This window comes from Panthera pardus, unplaced genomic scaffold, assembly GCF_024362965.1.
Source record: "Panthera pardus isolate Hobbes unplaced genomic scaffold, ASM2436296v1 HiC_scaffold_8, whole genome shotgun sequence".
Lineage (NCBI taxonomy): Eukaryota > Metazoa > Chordata > Mammalia > Carnivora > Felidae > Panthera > Panthera pardus.
The window spans coordinates 99,027,976-99,046,674 of NW_026527013.1; the positions used below are offsets into that span (position 1 = coordinate 99,027,976).

The 18,699-nt window shown below is 41.2% G+C and overlaps 1 protein-coding gene across 6 annotated transcripts in view; it reads right to left on the reverse strand.

The window, feature by feature from the left end:
* Positions 1 to 18,699, reverse strand: part of SLC25A13 (solute carrier family 25 member 13) — a 184,798-nt gene that overhangs the window by 134,354 nt on the left and 31,745 nt on the right. For 2 of the 6 annotated variants that reach the window (XM_019443388.2, XM_019443390.2), the window contains one exon: positions 10,473 to 10,615. The exons of 2 other annotated variants lie outside the window; for them this stretch is intronic. In XM_019443388.2, the coding sequence (XP_019298933.2) occupies positions 10,473 to 10,615 (143 nt within the window). Of the gene's footprint in view, positions 1 to 10,472; positions 10,616 to 13,159; positions 13,360 to 18,699 lie in introns of those variants that run through there. 2 more of the 6 variants (XM_019443391.2, XM_019443393.2) reach the window with 2 other exon arrangements.

Below are 18,699 nucleotides of genomic sequence, written 5' to 3' on the forward strand. Positions count from 1 at the left end.
ACAGCTGATGTAGTGCTCATGGAGCTTTTAAGTCCACGTTATGCTGGCCAAATCATGAGTTTTGGAGGCTAAGAATCGTTCAAAGGGCATCAGAACTCCTAAGCAAGGACACAGGCAGAGTTCTCATGCAAAGCTCTATTTTCAATATTCTCCTCTATGTGTAGAAAGTTCAGTAGAGCAGACTGGGCACAAGCCAAAAAGAACTAGGTCCAAATTCTAGTTCCAGCAATTCACTAACTAGGTGGCTTTGAACTCTGATTCTGTACCTCCCTTTATAAGTGGGGCATGAAAGTACCTGTTTTAAAGACTTGTTATGAAGATTAAATAAGAAAAGGGATGGAAAGTGTTAGCACCAGACCTGGAACCATAATATATTCTCCTCTCTCCTCAAACCGCCAGTACCTCAACCCACATCCTCCCTCTCATCTATTTCCCAGAGCAGAACCAAGGAAACCAGAAGAAAACTTCCTCCAAATCCTACCACCACATCTACACGTCTCTGCCCTATACTTTGCCTGCCATTCCATTTTTCTAGCTCAGCATTTCTTAGACTTTGGGGTCTTAGGGCCCCTTTACATTCTTAGGAATCTTTGAGGATTCCAAAGAGCTTTTACTTATGTGGGTTATATGTATCATATTTACTGTATTGAAAATTAAATAGGCAAAATTTTAAAGTATTGATTAATTCACTTAAAAGTGAATAAATCTACTACATGGCGATATAAATAACATATATCTGTATGAAAAATAACTATATTTTCTAAAACAGAATATGTAGTGAGAAAAGAAGCATTTTATGTCTTTGCAAGTCTCTTAAATATCTGACTTAATGGAAGACAGCTGCATTCAATCTGCTATAATATGTTGTTTTGTTAGAGGGCTATGAAGGATTTCACCCTTATGCAGATTCATAGTTAGAAAAGGAAGGAGTATTTCAGCAGCCTTTTCAGATCACTGTGGCTATTCTACAGAACTCCACCAAATCCTAACAAGTGATAGTTCCTTACAGATTAGTTACAATGTGGAATCTGAAACAGTATCCCACTCTTACATTAAAATCCATAGGTCTGTCATGCACTGTGAATACTGTGAATACGTCTTCCACCCGTGCATGATTTTGAAACATCCTATACTGGACAGCTGGCAAATACTGTCACTAAGTTATGCCAATCTTCGAAATGTTGGCACATTTCATTACACTGTATTAAAAACTCACATTCATTAATATCCCCCACTAATTACATCAGAAAAGTCTAAGCATTGGGAAGCTGTCACATGAAAATTTTCTCTCAAATAAAAACAGCGTTCTGTGAAAAAAAAAAAAAATGCCTAGCTCAGCTAGCAACTCAAATCAACTGCTCAAACGCTTTTCCTCAGACAACCAACCACATGACAATAACCAGCAGCAATTCTTTATGCCTATTTCCCATTTAGTCACCCAGCATTTTCAAATTATGTGTACTCAAGGGTGAGACTTAATAAAAATCAATGATTTATACTGCTTCTCCAAGGCCATTCTGAAGTGGAATTAACCTCCTCATCACTACCGTCACTGCAAATGTGTGCTAGCAAAGAGCATGACTACTCCCTCCTCTCATTTGGCTTGGTGGCACTCCTTAACTGGTGTTAAGGCTTCACAAGTTTTACTCACCACTTTTAGAAAAAGGCAGATGTGACTCTGAGTATTATTATGTAAACAGCTCTGACCTCACGGATTCCTTCAAAAGGTTTTCAGAGGCTCCCAGGGACCACACTTTGAGAAGAGCTGTTCTGGATGAACTCACCCAGTTCTCACAAGACCGCACCTCCTCCTCAGACAATGCACTAGAATTTCTTCCTTTTCTCTCTTACGTGTCAGATCTCCACACTCTACAGTCATTCCCCTGAGCTTACGTCATGCTGTCATCTGTCCAAAACTCCCCTTTCCCCTACAGGAATGGCCCCTACTTCTCACCTTCCCTTGACAGCCACACTCTCCAAAAGAGGGGCTGCATTTGGTATGTAAGAGAAGATGGGGGGAAGAGGAGGAGGGATGTCCCTACATATGAATGAGAAGTGAAATCAACACCCAGTCATTAATCAACCTTTTCCCGAATTAAAAAGAAAAATAAACCCAGGCACCTGACATTCCTAAAGGTTTTCTAATATACCAGCGACATAATACAAACCTTTTTAAGAATTCTTTTTAATTTGCTCCTTGCAGACACCGTCTAGCCACCACATCGCACGCACCCCCCCTATGATTTCAGACATCAAATATTAACACAAAGTGAGAAATGCAAAAAGAAAGGGGGTTAATCAGACACCTTGAGAGAAAGAAAAAAATAACACTGATTCAATGAGAGCTGCTAATGAGGCTTTTTGTTTTGGTAGGTTAATTTGGGAGTCTGATGACTAAGAAGAAAATTTAAGCTTCTCAGGTGACTGCTGTTGATTATTATCAAGTTTTTTTAATGAAAGAGATGCCTTTGCTTAATTCTATAGCTTATGAATTTCAGGTGTTTATCTGAAATCCGTGTCCACCCCAGTATGTAGAAAACGCTCCTCATTAGCAAATTGAAAGACCTCCTCTTATTGATTCTGGATTATATTTGACAGATGAGCATTTCAGACTATGAACTGCTGATATTTAAATACATTACCCTAATACTCTTTAAGCATTGCCAATTGTAAACCTCATTAACTCCCAGCGTGTGGCCAAGGCCTGGATTTCATCGCAACAACCTCACAAAGTGAAAACAGGTATATAAAAATGATTTTATCATCAACAACATTATTATATCCTCCTTCACCTTGTGAAGTATTTAAAGGCCATACTTTTTTTTTTCCCCTCAGATTAAGATCAAACATGGGAAAGGCAGAGAACAGACTTGATTTATATAGTCACACATTTTTAAATCATCAATTTCTTTTTTACTGTTTCTTCTTTAACACCCTTATTCCTTATGCCTCAAAATGAGAATTGGCCCAGGAATGATTCTCTGTACTCTGAAGAGAAAGCAATTCTTTGCTGACTATATTGCTATCATTTTGATTCAATAAACCGAAAGGTCAGAAGGCTTTCATAGTCTGTATTCGTAATGAAAATCAGGATCAAGGGAGCTTTTGCCCTTCCACTCCACAGGGGGTTTCTGTCCTCCCTGAGCTCGCCTTAGGACACCTGGGATACAGGAGGACAGGTGTACCGCACCAAATTCCCCACTTGGCACTGTCCCTGGAGCAGGGACTGAGATGGTGGTAAAAGGGACATGTCAGCTCATTAAGAAATCAGGATTTCTGGGATGCCTAAGTGGCTCAGTCAGTTAAGTGTCCGACTTTTGATTTCAGCTCAGGTCATGATCTCCCGGTTTGTGGGTTCGAGCCTCATGTCAGGCTCTGCACTGCCAGCACAGAGCCTGCTTGGGATTCTCTCTCTTTGCCTCTCTTTCTCAAAAATAAATAAACACACATTAAAAAAAAAAAAAAGAAATCAAGGTTTCTGATCTTCCTTTTTTTCTTTTTTAATTTACATCCAACTTAGCATATAGTGCAATAATGATTTCAGGAGAAGATTCCAGTGATATTCCTTTTTTCAAAAGAAGAGCCAACTTCTATTCTTGCATGGAGTGCAAAGAAGTTCCACGCCTGAGATGGAAAACGTGTATGTATTAAATTCATACATAAGATCTCAGCAAACCGATTAGATGCCAGAGCTGGCCAAGGCCCACCCACACAGACAGGGGTCAGTTTATACTAGATAGTGAGCATCCTGAGCCCAAGAGACCAGGCACCCAAACACATCCAGCTTATTCTGGCCCCCACTTAGTCTCCCCGAGTAAGAAGGTCACATACTAGGAAAAACAGCTTTTGAGTCCCAGCTGTCTCTAGTGAGATATCAGTTAATAATAAACAACAAACAGAAAACATGTTTGCAAAGCTGAAAGGGACACACATAAAATTTATTTTTACTTGCTCTTGGTAGATAGTTGTGTGAATAATGTATAAAAATTACCCTTGGATGATACACAAAAAAAAAAACCCTTCATTCCCATTTTAAACAAAAACATAATGATGAGAAATCTAAAACACACATCAAAAACCATACAGACAAATCCAAAGTCAAGCACAGAGTTCATACTGTTTAGCTAAAGTAAGAGGGTCTGGGCCCTAGAAGTCCTTCTACTCCTCTTCCTCTTTGCTTTCCTCCTCTCCTTTCTCTTCAAATGCTGCAACAGGCCCTTCTTACCCATGAGGTCCACCACACAAAAGGCTTCCAGGACTGGGCATTCAAAGTTTCTTATCATCTCTCTCAAGGAATTTCACAAATTGATTAAACCCATTATTAAATCTATTAAAAGAATGGAATTTGGGGAATCTAAACACAACAGGCAATTAGAAGAGAGGTGGGGACAGGTGAAATCAGAGAATATATGTGGGCTGTAAGACAGGCACATTAGGCCAAGACTCAAATTATCCTCTGATGGCTCTTCATTGCTCTCAAAATAAAGGCCTACAATCCTTAGTATGAAGTACAAGTTCCTATGTACTTCCCTCCACTATGCTCTGCACTTTCTGTGCTCCTGGTATGCCAGCCTCTGCATTACAGAATATGAGCAAGCAGCTCACAGAACGGAAGTCTGACCAAGTCACTACCCAGTGAAACACTGAATCAAAACCAAGAGTGCTCCAGAAAATCCGAATCCCTTTACCATAAATTCTAGCAGTGCACAGATGTTTAAGCTTCCATGCCTAGAGTTCAGCCCAACCCTATACATAAGTGAAGCCTCCAGAGAGGGACTGTGCCCTCACAGAGAGGGTTTGCAGCAGAGGTTTCTGCCTGGAAAATGTCGGGATCTAGCCAAAAGTTACTACTGGAAAAAAAAACTGCTCAGAATCAGGCTATTTGGTTTCCATCCCCCGCATATTCTTTGCAAGTACAGACTTTCTGAACCACGGAGAAAAGAGCTATGTTAGGGTATTAGTCTCCTGGGGCTGCTGTAACAAACTACCATAGACTAGGGTGCTCCACACAACAGAAATTCATTCTGTCACAGTTCTGGGGACCAGAAGTCCAGAAGCAAGGTGTCAGCAGGGCTGCACACCCACCAAAGGGAGACTCTTCACTGGAGAATCCTTCCTTGCCTCTTCCAGCTGCTGGTAGCCATGATGTCTGTATCACGTCTCTCTACTTTTTATAAGAATACTTACAGCAGGGGCACCTGGGTGGCTCAGTCGGTTAAGCGTCCGACTTCAGCTCAGGTCATGATCTCACAGTCCATGAGTTCGAGCCCCGTGTCAGGCTCTGTGCTGACAGCTCAGAGCCTGGAGCCTGCTTCGGATTCTGTGTCTCCCTCTCTCTCTGCCCCTCCCCTGCTCATGCTCTGTCTCTCTCTGTCTCAAAAATAAAAACATTAAAAAAAAATTTTTTTTAAAAGAATACTTACAGCATTTAAGGCATGGATAAGCCAGGGTGCTCTCTTCAAGATCCTTAATGTAATCACATCTGCAAAGACACTTTTTTCCTAATAAGGTCACATTTCCAATTCTAGGGATTATGACTTGACATCTCCAGGTGGACACTATTCAGCTACTACAGTGAGTAACCTAGAATTTGAACTAGAACTTCCATTCCTCAATACTCCTGGGCTCTCATAATTTAAGGGAGTAAATACTTCTTAGTAGATTTACTCATATTTGGTCAACAAATTGCTGTGAACCAGAGGCCAGATACTGGATCAGACACTGGAGATATTAAAATATGCAGGACCTGGCTTATCCACTCCAGAAACCACAGCTGGTGGACCATTATCTACCTAAAAATGACTATTTCAATTCACCATGACATCTGGGTCAGCACAGCTGCCGTTATTTTGATATCTTAAAGTTACCAATCTACAAACAGTTTTTCAAGTTTGAAAAAGATTATGCACTAGAATCCCTCTGGCCAGCCAAGAGATGTCATTACACCCAAAGAGAGCCTGGCCAAATGGAGCCCATGCCAGTGTTTTCCCTTTGTTTGGTGTATGTGCTGTGCTTCCATGGGCCAGCATGTGGGTTCACCGTGTAATTTTTTCAAGAACAGTAGTTGATTTGGGAAGATGATTTGTGACTTGTGAACTTGAGAAATGCTATGCTTCCAAAGGAAGGGGAAATGAAGGCATTCACAGTTTTACATTGAGAACAGATGTATGGTTATACCTATGTGTGAAGGAAATACTGCTGAGCTTGGGTCAGGGTCAGGGAAAATGGCACATGAACATCTGAACAGTCTTGGGTCTTAGGCAGGTCTCGGCTCAAACAGCAGCCGTGTGCTACTGGCTCAGAAAGCATAAATAGTTTGGACAAGTTCTTCAACATGATCAGTGCTTTTGGAAAGAATCACCACACTACATATGGTGAAACTTAAAATACTTCTACCCTTGTGTCCAGGAACAGCTCTAAGTTCTTTCAAAGGAATTAATTAAACAAAAGGAAAACTAGACACTGAAACAACTCTGTAAGGGCATGATTTCATAGAGTATGGTTGGTATGTAATCTCATAGACTACGAAGCTATTTAACACTGCTAATGTGAACAGCATATGGAAATATGGAAATTGATTAATATAGTCTAAAAGATTATAAAAGAACTGCAATTAATATTCATTCAGATTATGAAAAATATTGATGCAGGTTAACAAATCATAGAAGATACTAAAAAAGACTCTAAACCACCGTGTGGGGATGAAAAGATTATGGGTGGTTATTTTCCCTTTTGAAACTCAGGTTTCTGCAACTGGGAAAAAAAAAAAAAGTCACAAGGCAATGGACTGAGGCCATCTAACATTTCCTTTGTCACAGTGAAAAACTGAGATTTAAGTTAATACAAAATCTGAAAAAAAATGGCAAGTTAAAGAGGATGATGAGATTATGAGAGAAGAGGCAGTTTGAGACACTGGAAAGGTCAAGGTCTTTGAAGCCAGACAAGCTTGGGCACCTTTTGGGGGCAAATTGCTTGATCACTAAGAGCCTCAGCTGTCTCATCTGCAAAACCAGGAAAACAAAGCCAGCATTTGAGATTTGTGATGAGATTTTGAATATATATATATATGCACAACATATATTACACATTGTTCTATCTCATTGAATCGAAGGCTATTATTTTTGGAGAGTACATACAAAAGTAAATAGGAAAAGCATGTATGTTAATGGTGATAGAGATGGGAAAAAAAAATTAGAAGGTATCACAATTATAGAAGTTAATATCCATAAATATATTAATATAATTAGGAACCAAAATGTTCACTGAGTTAAAAATATAAGAAAAAAAATCCTGTAATGTTAAATTTAAATAGGAAATGTCATTATGAACTTTTGATTTTTTAAAGTATATTTCTCTGTTCTTTTTACTGAGAAGACAGAGAAGTAGTAACAACCTTGTAACAACAAGCCAGTGCCCAGCTCAGTTTCTAAGCACCATTCCCAATCTAAAGGAACCAGGACTTCTTGAAGAGAACAGTGATTCCCAGGTTAGAGGCAGAAACACCCACCCAGAGCCTAGAATGGCTGATTTGCCTAAAAGCAAAGAGCACTCAAAGACGAGGGCAAAGGAGCTAGGCCCAAGGGCCCCCCCTTGCCAAATCTGAGCATCTAAGAGAATAATAGTAATAGATTATAATACACTGAATTTAAAATGAAAAATTCCACGAATTTATACTGGTAAGAAGAGAGAAAGAAAACGGGGTAGAGGAGAGAAAACTTTTCCTTAACAAAGAGTGCTAGACAATAAATATAGGAGAAATGACAGAATTAGAAAAATCACCACAATGTGATACCCGATTCAGGAAACGATCATTGTGGATGCTAACACTAGTGGATGAAGAGTTGCTGAGAAACAGGATATGCACATGTCCTCAAAGTATCTGTTCATTAATTACAAACAAAAATTATCATAAATATACAATCTGGGGGGACGCCACCCTAACCAAGCAATCAAACTTAGCATCACTGATGCTGCAACATGTTTCTGACGAGGTACAGCAGAAAGTACAGGATCTCTCCTAACCTGCCCCTTAACGTGAATCCAGGCCTGAAGAAGCAATCAGGCAAGTCCAGAATGTGGAACCTTCAATAAAACAACTGGCCCAGGTTTTAAAAGCCAATATCATGAAAAAAAATTAGAAGGTTGTTCTAGATTAAAAGAGATAAAACAAATAAAGGTAGTACAAGAACCTCGTCTGGATCCTAGATTTAAAAAGAAAACAAAACAAAACCACAATGAGCCATTTGAAGTGGGAGGGAGGTGGAGAGATCCAGTATACTGGAATACAGACTGGAATTTTGAAGATACTTCACATTACTGTTAATTCTCCTAAAAGATTATGGTATGGCAGTTACGTGGTCTCCTACTTATTCTTGTTCTCCTACGTTCTTATTCTTAAAAGATAGATGCTAAACTATCATGATGTCTGCAATTTATAATCAAATGGCACAACCAAAAAAGAAAATTATGTGTGTGCATATATTTGTATGTAGAAAATGTGTGTTGAAAACATGAATAGACACTTCTCTAAAGAAGACATCCAGATGGCCAACAGGCACATGAAAAGATGCTCAACGTCGCTCCTCATCAGGGAAATACAAATCAAAACTACACTCAGATACCACCTCACTCTAGTCAGAGAGGCTAAAATGAACAAATCAGGAGACTATAGATGCTGGAGAGGATGTGGAGAAACGGGAACCCTCTTGCACTGTTGGTGGGAATGCAAATTGGTGCAGCCACTCTGGAAAACAGTGTGGAGGTTCCTCAAAAAATTAAAAATAGGCCTACCCTATGACCCAGCAATAGCACTGCTAGGAATTTACTCAAGGGATACAGGAGTGCTGTTGCGTAGGGGCACTTGTACCCCAATGTTTATAACAGCACTCTCAACAATAGCCAAATTATGGAAAGAGCCGAAATGTCCATCAACTGATGAATGGATAAAGAAATTGTGGTTTATATACATAATGGAATACTACGTGGCAATGAGAAAGAATGAAATATGACCCTTTGTAGCAACGTGGATGGAACTGGAGAGTGTTGTTAAGTGAAATAAGCCATACAGAGAAAGACAGATACCGTATGTTTTCACTCTTATGTGGATCCTGAGAAACTTAACAGAAGTCTATGGGGGAGGGGAAGAAAAAAAAAAAAAAAAAAAAAGAGGTTAGAGAGGGAGACAGCCAAAGCATAAGAGGCTCTTAAAAACTGAGAACAAACTGAGGGTTGATGGGGGGTGGGAGGGAGGGGAAAGTGGGTGATGGGTATTAAGGAGGGCACCTTTGGGATGAGCACTGAGTGTTGTATGGAAACCAACTTGACAATAAATTTCATATTAAAAAAAATATGTGGCTCTTAGGGGATGTTGTTATTTGTATTAGTAAGAGTTTGGAGCTCAAAATTCTGCACCTAATGGTAAATGCCAACTGCAATCTTAAGCAAAATCAGGAAAAGCTCATTTTTAAAATGTGAGAACACTGGTAGGGGGAAAAAAAACCCAAAGGCCTTTTGCAAAGAATCATTTAATTTTAGATGGTCTGTCTCTTTCTTCCAGCTTGGGTAGAATACCTTTCTTGGAGATTTGGAATCATCCTATTATTCTGTCTGTTAGATTCATATGACTTAATCATATGGAAGATTTCAAAAGTTATTTGAGCAGAGGGAAAGATCATAGAAAAGTTATGTTCATAGAGCTATGTTTTACATTTACTCACAATTTTTACAGTTCCCTTGAAAAATACCAGTATAGATACAAACACTCTGGTATATCTCACACCAGTCATCAACTATAGTAAGTCTCTGGAACTATAGGGGCGCCTGAGTGGCTCTGTTGGTTAAGCATGTGACTTCAGCTCAGGTCATGATCTCATGGTTCCTGGATTTGAGCCCCACGTTGGGCTCTGTGCTGGTAGCTCAGAGCCTGGAGCCTGCTTCAGATTCTGTCTCCCTCTCTCTCTGCCCCTCCCCCACTCAGTCTCTCTCTGTCTCTCAAAAATAAACAAATGTTAAAAAAAAAGTCTCTGGGGGGTGCCTGAGTGGCTTGGTCGGTTAAGCATCTGACTTCAGCTCAGGTCATGATCTCACAGTTCGGGAGTTCAAGCCCTGCGTCAGGCTCTGTGCTGACAGCTCAGAGCCTGGAGCCTGCTTCACATTCTGTGTCTCCCTCTCTCTCTGCCCCTTCCCTGCTCATGCTGTGTCCCTCTCTGTCTCAAAAATAAACAAACATTAAAAAAAAAAATTTTTTTTTAAAAGTCTCTGTACCGTCAAAAAAAAAAAAAAATACACACACAGAATCGTCAATTGTGATAAGGACTTTAAAGGAAATGTTAAAGGTATTATTTCTAAAATAATGAATTAATTCTAATAGAGAAAATGCTTTTAAGAGATGGGAAGGTATTCAGTGACTTCTTAATCTTTAAAACAACAGAAAGCTCTGTTGAACAAAAAAATAAATAAAATGACCAACATACCCATCTTTGGTCTGATCCACTACACCACTTAAAAGTTCCACAGTCTTTGGATTAGGCTGGCTTTCTCCAAAAATGTTCAAATATCGAGTGACGAAGTCATTGGGAGACATAAAAAATTCACCATTTTTTTCAATGCTTGCATACTGTATAGGAAAAAAGAGAAAAGATATTTTACCCTCAAAAGCATATAATCATGAGATCAATATTTGAAAAAGCTGAAAATATTCAAAGGATAAAACATCACATAAGATAATCTACTCTTCCCAAGGACAGTTATTTCCCAACACTTCATAGAAAAAACAAAAACACATGAAGTCTGCCAAGATTTAGGTTCATAACAGTGGTTCTCAACTGAGGGCAGGTTAGCTTGACTGTCCAGCTTACAAACACCAATGTCCCCTAATAGCCAAGTCCACCTATGAGGACCAGTCTTTTCTATATGTTACCTGTCTTTGGTGGGCAGGAGATGGGAGGGTGTTCTCTAGCTTGGCACTTCCTCCATTGTTTCTATTTTTCTTCACAGGGAAACATCTGACAGTGTCTGATGACAAATTCTGACTGTCATAACCAGGGGGGTGGGATGCTCCTAGCATCTAGTTGTAGAGGTCAGGGAAGCTGCTAAACATCTACAAGGCACAGGGTGACCCCTTACACCAGAGTGATCCAGCCCCAAACGTCATCAGTGCCGAGAATGAGAATGAAAATTTCTGGCTTACAGAAATTTGGAAAAACAAATTACATCTTGTTTTTGGCAAGGACATAGAAAAAAAAAAACAAACAATTAATTATAAAATCATGGATGGAAACGACCTAATTCTTTTGCCCCTATTCCTGTTTCAAGGGCATCAATAATGCAGGAAAGGAGGACAAACAGGCTAAACTAGAAAGCAAACTATGAACTGCATGGTTTCCTGTGGGATTTCACAGAAGAATATGTGAAAGGGTGCTCTAGAGTGGAAGTGGTCAACGAGAGACAGGTGGCACCCAATGCCTGTTCACAGTGTTCCTCTTGCCTTGGCGACACAGTCCAACTCCTGAAAGCGGGAACCTGTTCATTCCTGTTCCGTGGAGTCCCTCGGGCCGTGGGAAGTGCTGAGAAACAACATGGGATCATATGGTATCCTTATGGAGCAGGAGAGGACCTCTTGATCCTGGGGACAGAAGAGCGATTTGGGGGTGGGGGAGTGAGGACTGTGAGCTACAGGAAGAACAAGGCTGGATGGGTGACAGGAACCACAATGGACGATGTGGGGAGCACAGTGGTGTGAAGTGCCAATGACAGCACCTCCACTCCCTCTGCAGCTCCAGCAGCAAGTCCCATTAAAACCGTTTCTGGGCACCTGGGTGGCTCAGTCAGTTAAGTGACCAACTCTTGATTTAGGTTCAGGTCATGATCTCCCCATTCATGGGATTGAGCCCCACGTCGGGCTCTGTGCTGACAACGAGGAGTCTGCTTGGGAGTCTCTCTCTCTCTCCCTCTCTCTCTCTCCCTCTCTCTCTCCCTCTCTCTCTCTCCCTCTCTCCGCCCCTCAAAATAAATAAATATAAAAATTGTTTTTAAAAGTCCCTTGTTATTTCTACATTTTAATTCCAATGCAGGATAAACTCTTGCTTAGATACTCAGTAACAAGCTTTGGAGTCCCTCAGGCCTGGGCTGAGCCTGCACCGAGCTCTGCTTCTACCTCTTGCCACCTGTACGACTTCAGGGAAGTAAAGCTTTCTGGGTCTCTAGCTCCTGACCTATGAAATGGGGGTAACAACATTACCTGCTTCATAAAGTTGATGCTAGAAATAAATGAATAATCATGTAATGTACTTAGCACAATGTGCTACACACAACAAGCACTTTATAAATGTTCTGTATTATCAGTTTTAACATTTTCTAGCATGGTACAAAAGAAAAGCTCAAAAATGGTCCAAGAATCCCAGTATTCTTCAGTTAGCATTGAAATGGCTTTTTGGAAATGCAGAAGAATTAGATTTTGATTTTCCTGAGGCAAAAGAGGACAAGAAATATAAAGGGAATGTTGCTGCTAATTATTACAGCGATCCTATGATTTAGACTTATACCTATGTTTGCTTATAGTGGTGAATAATTAATTTATTTAAAATGCAATTTCACTCTTCTCCCACCAGTAGATGTTTAGGTTATTTCTAAATAAAGCTAAGGTAACTGGCTTTGCACATAACAATTATCTGAATTCCTAACAATCTTCAAAGGGTAGACTTCTGGAAGAGAAATTGTTGAGTCAAAGGAGAGGAACTTGAAGGCTCTTGATACTTATTATCACACTGCTCTCCAGAAAAGATTGTACCAATTTACACTCCCACCAGCAGTGCTGGACCATGCCCTTTCTCCCGTCCTTTGTCTCTCAGATTTGTTGCAAGCATTTTTCCAGTTTGGTATTTTTATATAATTGAGTCTACAGATTTTTTTCCACCTTTGCAATTCCTTCTATTACTTCTAAGTCTAGAAACTAGGCCTTCCTCATCTCAAGACTAATATTCACCCATATTTTCTCTGGGCTTTTTTCAAGTAGGTTTATCTTTTAAGTTTCAATACATTGATACTTGATTTTTCACGTGGTTTGAGGTCAGGATCCTTCAACTTTAGTTTTCCCCACTTAATTTCTCGGTTGTCCCAGGAGCACAAATGAAATCATTCTTATGACATGTTCAACACATACTGATTACCATATGGTCATCAGGGAACAGCTTGGCAAGTAAGTCCATCTTCAACACCAGTTCTGACCAGTTGGCAATGAATGGCTCCCTAAGGTAGAAAGAGGCTCTCCTCCGAGGTGGCCACCAAATTCCAGGGAGGAATGCCGGACAGGCTGACAGTTCTTGTCATCCCTGCACCAGGAATCCTTGCAAGATTACATGCATCTTAATTGCTACAATTAGAGGGAAAGCTCTGTCAGGGCAAGATTTTCTCCTGCCTTTCTCACTGCAGCATCCTCAACATCCCGGACTGGTGGCAGGCAGAGAGTGAAACATGTTCAATAAATATCTGTCGAATGAAGGCACACACTACTTCCGTCCTGGGAATTTTCTGGGCCATGATCACTCTTTGGTTTTCCCCGAAATGACCTTTAGAATCATTGTCAAGCTGCTGACCCCTAAAAAAAATTCTACTGAAAGTGCGAAATAAAATCACAATGCCATACCTCTAACTCATACACAGAATAATTAAAAAGTAATAACAAGTGTCGGCAAAAATGTGGAGCAAATGCAATTCTCATACACTGGTGTTATAAGAGTAAACTGTTAAGCCACTTTAGAATGCTGCTTGGGAATATGTACTCTAACTGAACAGACAACCATAGAAACAGCAATTTCAATCACAAGTATGTCTAAAATAAACGTGTGTATATATACATATGTGGTGTTTATGTATATGTACATACACACATATGTATATACATATATAGAAAGAATAAAAACGTACTTTAGCATTTTAATGTCCACGGAAGCATTATTTTGGATAGCAAAAAGATGAAAAATAACTCAAATGTCAACCAATGGTAGGATATGTAAATGAACTACTGTAGGACAGTCACACAACGGCATATAATGCAGCAACGAAAATAAACAACTACACACAACAATGAGGATGAATCTGAACTAGAGCAAGAGCAAAAGAAATGAGACACCAGAAAACATGGTGTATGATTCCATTTACATAAAGTTGAAAGCCAAACAACTGGTTACCCTTAGGAGGGGTGCGTAGTGACTGGAAGGGGCATCAGATGGCTCCTGGGGTGCTGGTTCCATAGGTGTGCTCCCTTCGTGAATGTTAATGGAGCGGTACATTCATGATTTGTGCACTTGATTCATACCTCAATAGTTTTCATTAAAAAAAAAGAAAACCATTGAGATATTTTCTGCATCATTTTTTGGAAGTGATAAATAATTTTGTAAATGTAAGAACATGTTAATCTGAACACAGAAAACAGTTTCCTTCAGTTTGCAAAACCAGCTCATCACCGAGGCTGGAGTAGTCTGCTTTGTGATTATAGTAAAAATATCAAAGGTTGTTCCTCCAAATTGATAGACCGATCATAATAAGAATATATTGACAAAGGTGCTCCACTGCTCCTGCAGCAGGGAACAGAGGGGCCCCTGTCAGAGGGGCCAGAGGGTCAGAGGGGGAGTGGACTTCGCAGCTTCCACGGATTCTTCTTTGGGAACAGATTTTACAAGTGACCTGAAGCCTCTCTTCCTTACAATTTTTTTTAAGTTTTAATATGATTAAACATACACAAGTTATATGCAAAAATGCAGGTTCAAGAGTATTGAACTAGCATTACTGCTAGCACAGGAGACAAGACAACTAAGCCTTCAATAACAGGAAGCCGCTAGATGAGCGAGAGTAAAGCCACTGTATGTGGAACGGCACACAACACTAAAAATACTGTAGAAATGCGATCAATGACAGGAAGAGGGTTTCCTAACGCGTCAGGTGAGGACGAAAACTGGATAAAACGGTATTTTTTCTCCTGTTAAGGAAAAAAAGATTTACATACATACACAGAGACAGAAATACAGAGAGATAGGTATATAAAATACACATTTATATATAAACATAGATTGTATCTATTGGGTGGAATCACAAGTTACTTTTCTTTACACACTTGTGCTTTTTCAATTTTTGTCAATGAATATAAAGGTTTTTACTTCAATAGTTTTCAAAAAAGAAGTTTTTCCAATTTTGTTAACACAAATTTTAAATACACGTTTTGTTGACAAAGAATCATTATAAAAACCCGAGTGCAACCCACTATGTATTATTATTACAAACTGTAATATGGCCTATTCCCCTTGTCTAGTCCCTTTACCCAGTTTTCCCACCTCCCACATCTTACACTAGAGGCATTCAGCTACATCCACCTCTGTACTTGTAAACGCTAGGTATCACCCGCTTTGGTCTCCCTTGAGCTAATGGTTTCCTTCTCAATTTCCCCATTCTTAATTACTGGCACCTCTCTCACCCAGACGGTATATCCAATGGTCATATTTATCCCCTGTTCCCTCTCACTCATCACACAAGACCATTTTCATCAAGCAGTCCTTCAAAATGTCTTTACCTTGCCCACTCGCCATTTCCCCTGCCGCCACAACCCCAAACAAGTCTTTAGGGCCTCACACCAGGGTTGCACCCAACACTGCCAAACTCACCGGCCTGCAGTACCAACCACATCTCAAACCCATCCTGCCAGTGTCACTGGATGACTCGGAAAACCTCCGATGGCTTCCTATTGTTCAGCAGACACGCCAAATTCCCAATTATCTTTCTAATTTTGTCACCCACACCCTGTAATGCTTGGCAGACTCCCTGGCACAAGGCTGAATTTAAATAAACATTTGAAGAAGGAGCAAGAATCCTTCAACCTGGAGAGGCTGTCTGCTCCCAAACCCATTTCCGGGCCTTCTGTCAAATGTGGCCCTCTCCCCTGGAACTCCCCACCTGCCCTCCTCCCTGCCTCTCCAGCCCCACTCATCCCGGGACTCCCCAAGTTCCCTCTCCAAGGAGCCTCCTCTGACCACGCCCCACCACGGGGACCACTCTCTCCGTTTCCTGTGGCATTTTTAAACCACATACCTGTAGGCCAACCAACATTCTTTCTTACCTGCTGCATGCCTGTAAATCTGGCCTCTTGTATACAAGCTGATCTCCTTGAAGACATGGTCCCAGCTTATACTTATTTTGCACATCCTACACACTGCAAAGTTTCTGGGTGCTTTATTTAAACTGTAAGCACTCAGTACATCTGTCCAAATTAACACGAAGCAGCACCAGAAGTATTAGGCAGGCAAAAAAACACATGTCAACATTTAGGTTAGAAGCAAAACTGAGCACACCTAGACTTCAACTTCCACACCCAGACAAAATGTTACCACCCACTTATCACCAGAACAGGCTGCATAGTAAATGCCTCGGGCTAGGAGTGCCCTATACCAAGTCCCGTCCTACCGACCATCCCAGTGCACTGCCCAGGGGCCTGTGCTGCAGCCCACCCCTCCACCTGGCACTCTCACAGAACTTTGAGTGAAACCTTTGTTTCACACCTGCTGTTTCCTCTGCCCAGAACAGTCTTCCTCTGCCCCACAATGCTCCACTACCTCCTCCATCTGATAAGTACCTACTCATTGTCTAGCCCAGCTGAGACACCACAACCTCTCTGTAACTTCAATGACCCTTGCTAGCAAGATGTAATTAGCCCCACATCAGCTTCCTACTAATTAAGGCCATATAATGCTTATCAACCATGTTATGGCCTTTTTCTACACTCACACACAGTGAAATAGTAAATGGCAGGGGCCATGAATTATGCATCTTTATATCCCCAACGCTTAACACTGTACTTAACACACAGTAAGCAACTCCCCTCCAAAAAAGAAAGAAGAAAGTGGCATTGATTTGAACCGTTCTTAAGGATAAAACAAAATAAGTCAGAATTGGGCCCAGTGCAGTCCTCCAGGACCCCGCTTTCCTTCTCTCTCCCAGATCCTCTGGCTCTCTCTGACCTCCGCAGTTGCCAACTCCCTGCTATTGGCACATCTGGTCCAGAGGTCTACTTCCCCCAAGCTACAGAAGCATCTTCTTTTTTTTTTTTTTTTTTAATTTATTTATTATTGAGAGAGAGAGAGACACAGAGCGTGAGCAGGGGAGGGGTAGAGAGAGGGGGAGACCTAGAATCTGAAGTAGGCTCCAGGCTCTGAGCTGTCAGCACGGAGCCCGACACGGGGCTCGAACCTACAAACTGCGAGATCATGACCTGAGCCAAAGTCGGTCGCTTAACCAACTGAGCCACCCAGGCGCCCCTACAGAAGCACCTTCTAACTAGTTTAATACACAGAAGGTAGGGTATTTGTTAGGAAGAAAAGTCAGGAAAAAGTCACAGAGAGTCAGCAAAGTAGTTAGGTTTATAGAGTGCTTACTGCTGATCCATACATAACTAGAAAGACCAGCCACAGTGGAGACGTGCCTGGCACAGCCCCCACAAGCCCGATCCCTATTCTCCTCCCACCACAACACCATCTGTGCCAGATGGTAAACAAGAGATCCCCCGCATGCTGAGCCAAGGTGGATTTGTGTTGGTACTACACTGCCCAGGCCCTATGAGATCACCCGAACCTCTGCCAGATCCACAATCCTTTCCAGAAACTGCTGATCGCTGTTTTCTTCACAGACAGCCCCTGCCCCCCTTCCTGGCCCCATCGTCCCCTTGGACTCAAAGCCACACTCTCACTCAAAAGCTACGTTGTCTTAGCCACCCCAAGAGAAGACAGCACTTCCCTAGCTGGTCCCAAAGACTCCACCCCAGCCCTCAGACCCACATCCACAGAAATCTCACAGGTGACTCTCCAGAACTCTGCATGCAATTCCTACCCTCCTTTGGTCTCCCTGACCAATATTTGCCTCCACCATAGACCTGCCTGCTGTTGACATGGAGCAGCTGGAAAAGACACGTTGTTCCGAAGTAGGATCTTAAACTAACCTCGCCAGCTGCCATGTGGCCTCAAAAGGTAGACACAGCTTTTACCTGGAGCCTTTCCACCAAATTGTGCCAAAAGACCAGTAGGTATCCACGATGCGCCACCTATTAAGACACTCTGAGCTGTCCCCATTTCCTGTCAGAAGGGTGCCCACAACTATTGCTAAACCGAAGTAATAGAGTTCAAAGAATGATTATGACTTTGCCAGGTCAAGTTAACGAGCTTTATCCATTTTTCTAGGCTCTCTGGCAGCCTGCTCACGTGCTCTTCTCCGGCAAGAGGTCTTCCCGAATTACATCGTAAGAGTTTTATAATATAGACCTTAAATATACATACTAACAATGTCTATGGTTCCCTCATACACACCTCATCCCAATTATGGTGGGCCCCGAATGCAGAGCAACAACTAGGCCAAGGTGAGAAACAAAGCATTTTTGTTTCCTGTCCTTTCATTCTCTACAATCCTTTTCTACCTTAGAATCTCTACACAGTGTTGTCCTCTTGGGCTAAAACCAAATTTATAAACAACTCTACTTTCTTACACATAATCCAAACCTCCTCACAAATCTATCCCGTTTCCTCCCCCAAAAACTGCTCATATTTTTAACCATTTCCTTTTGAAGCCTCTCTCTCTCATGTTTGAATCATTTAATTTCAAGCATTTACTGAATCAGTATCTAATGCAAATCAGGTGCTGGGCACTTTCATCCAAGTTTTTTCACTG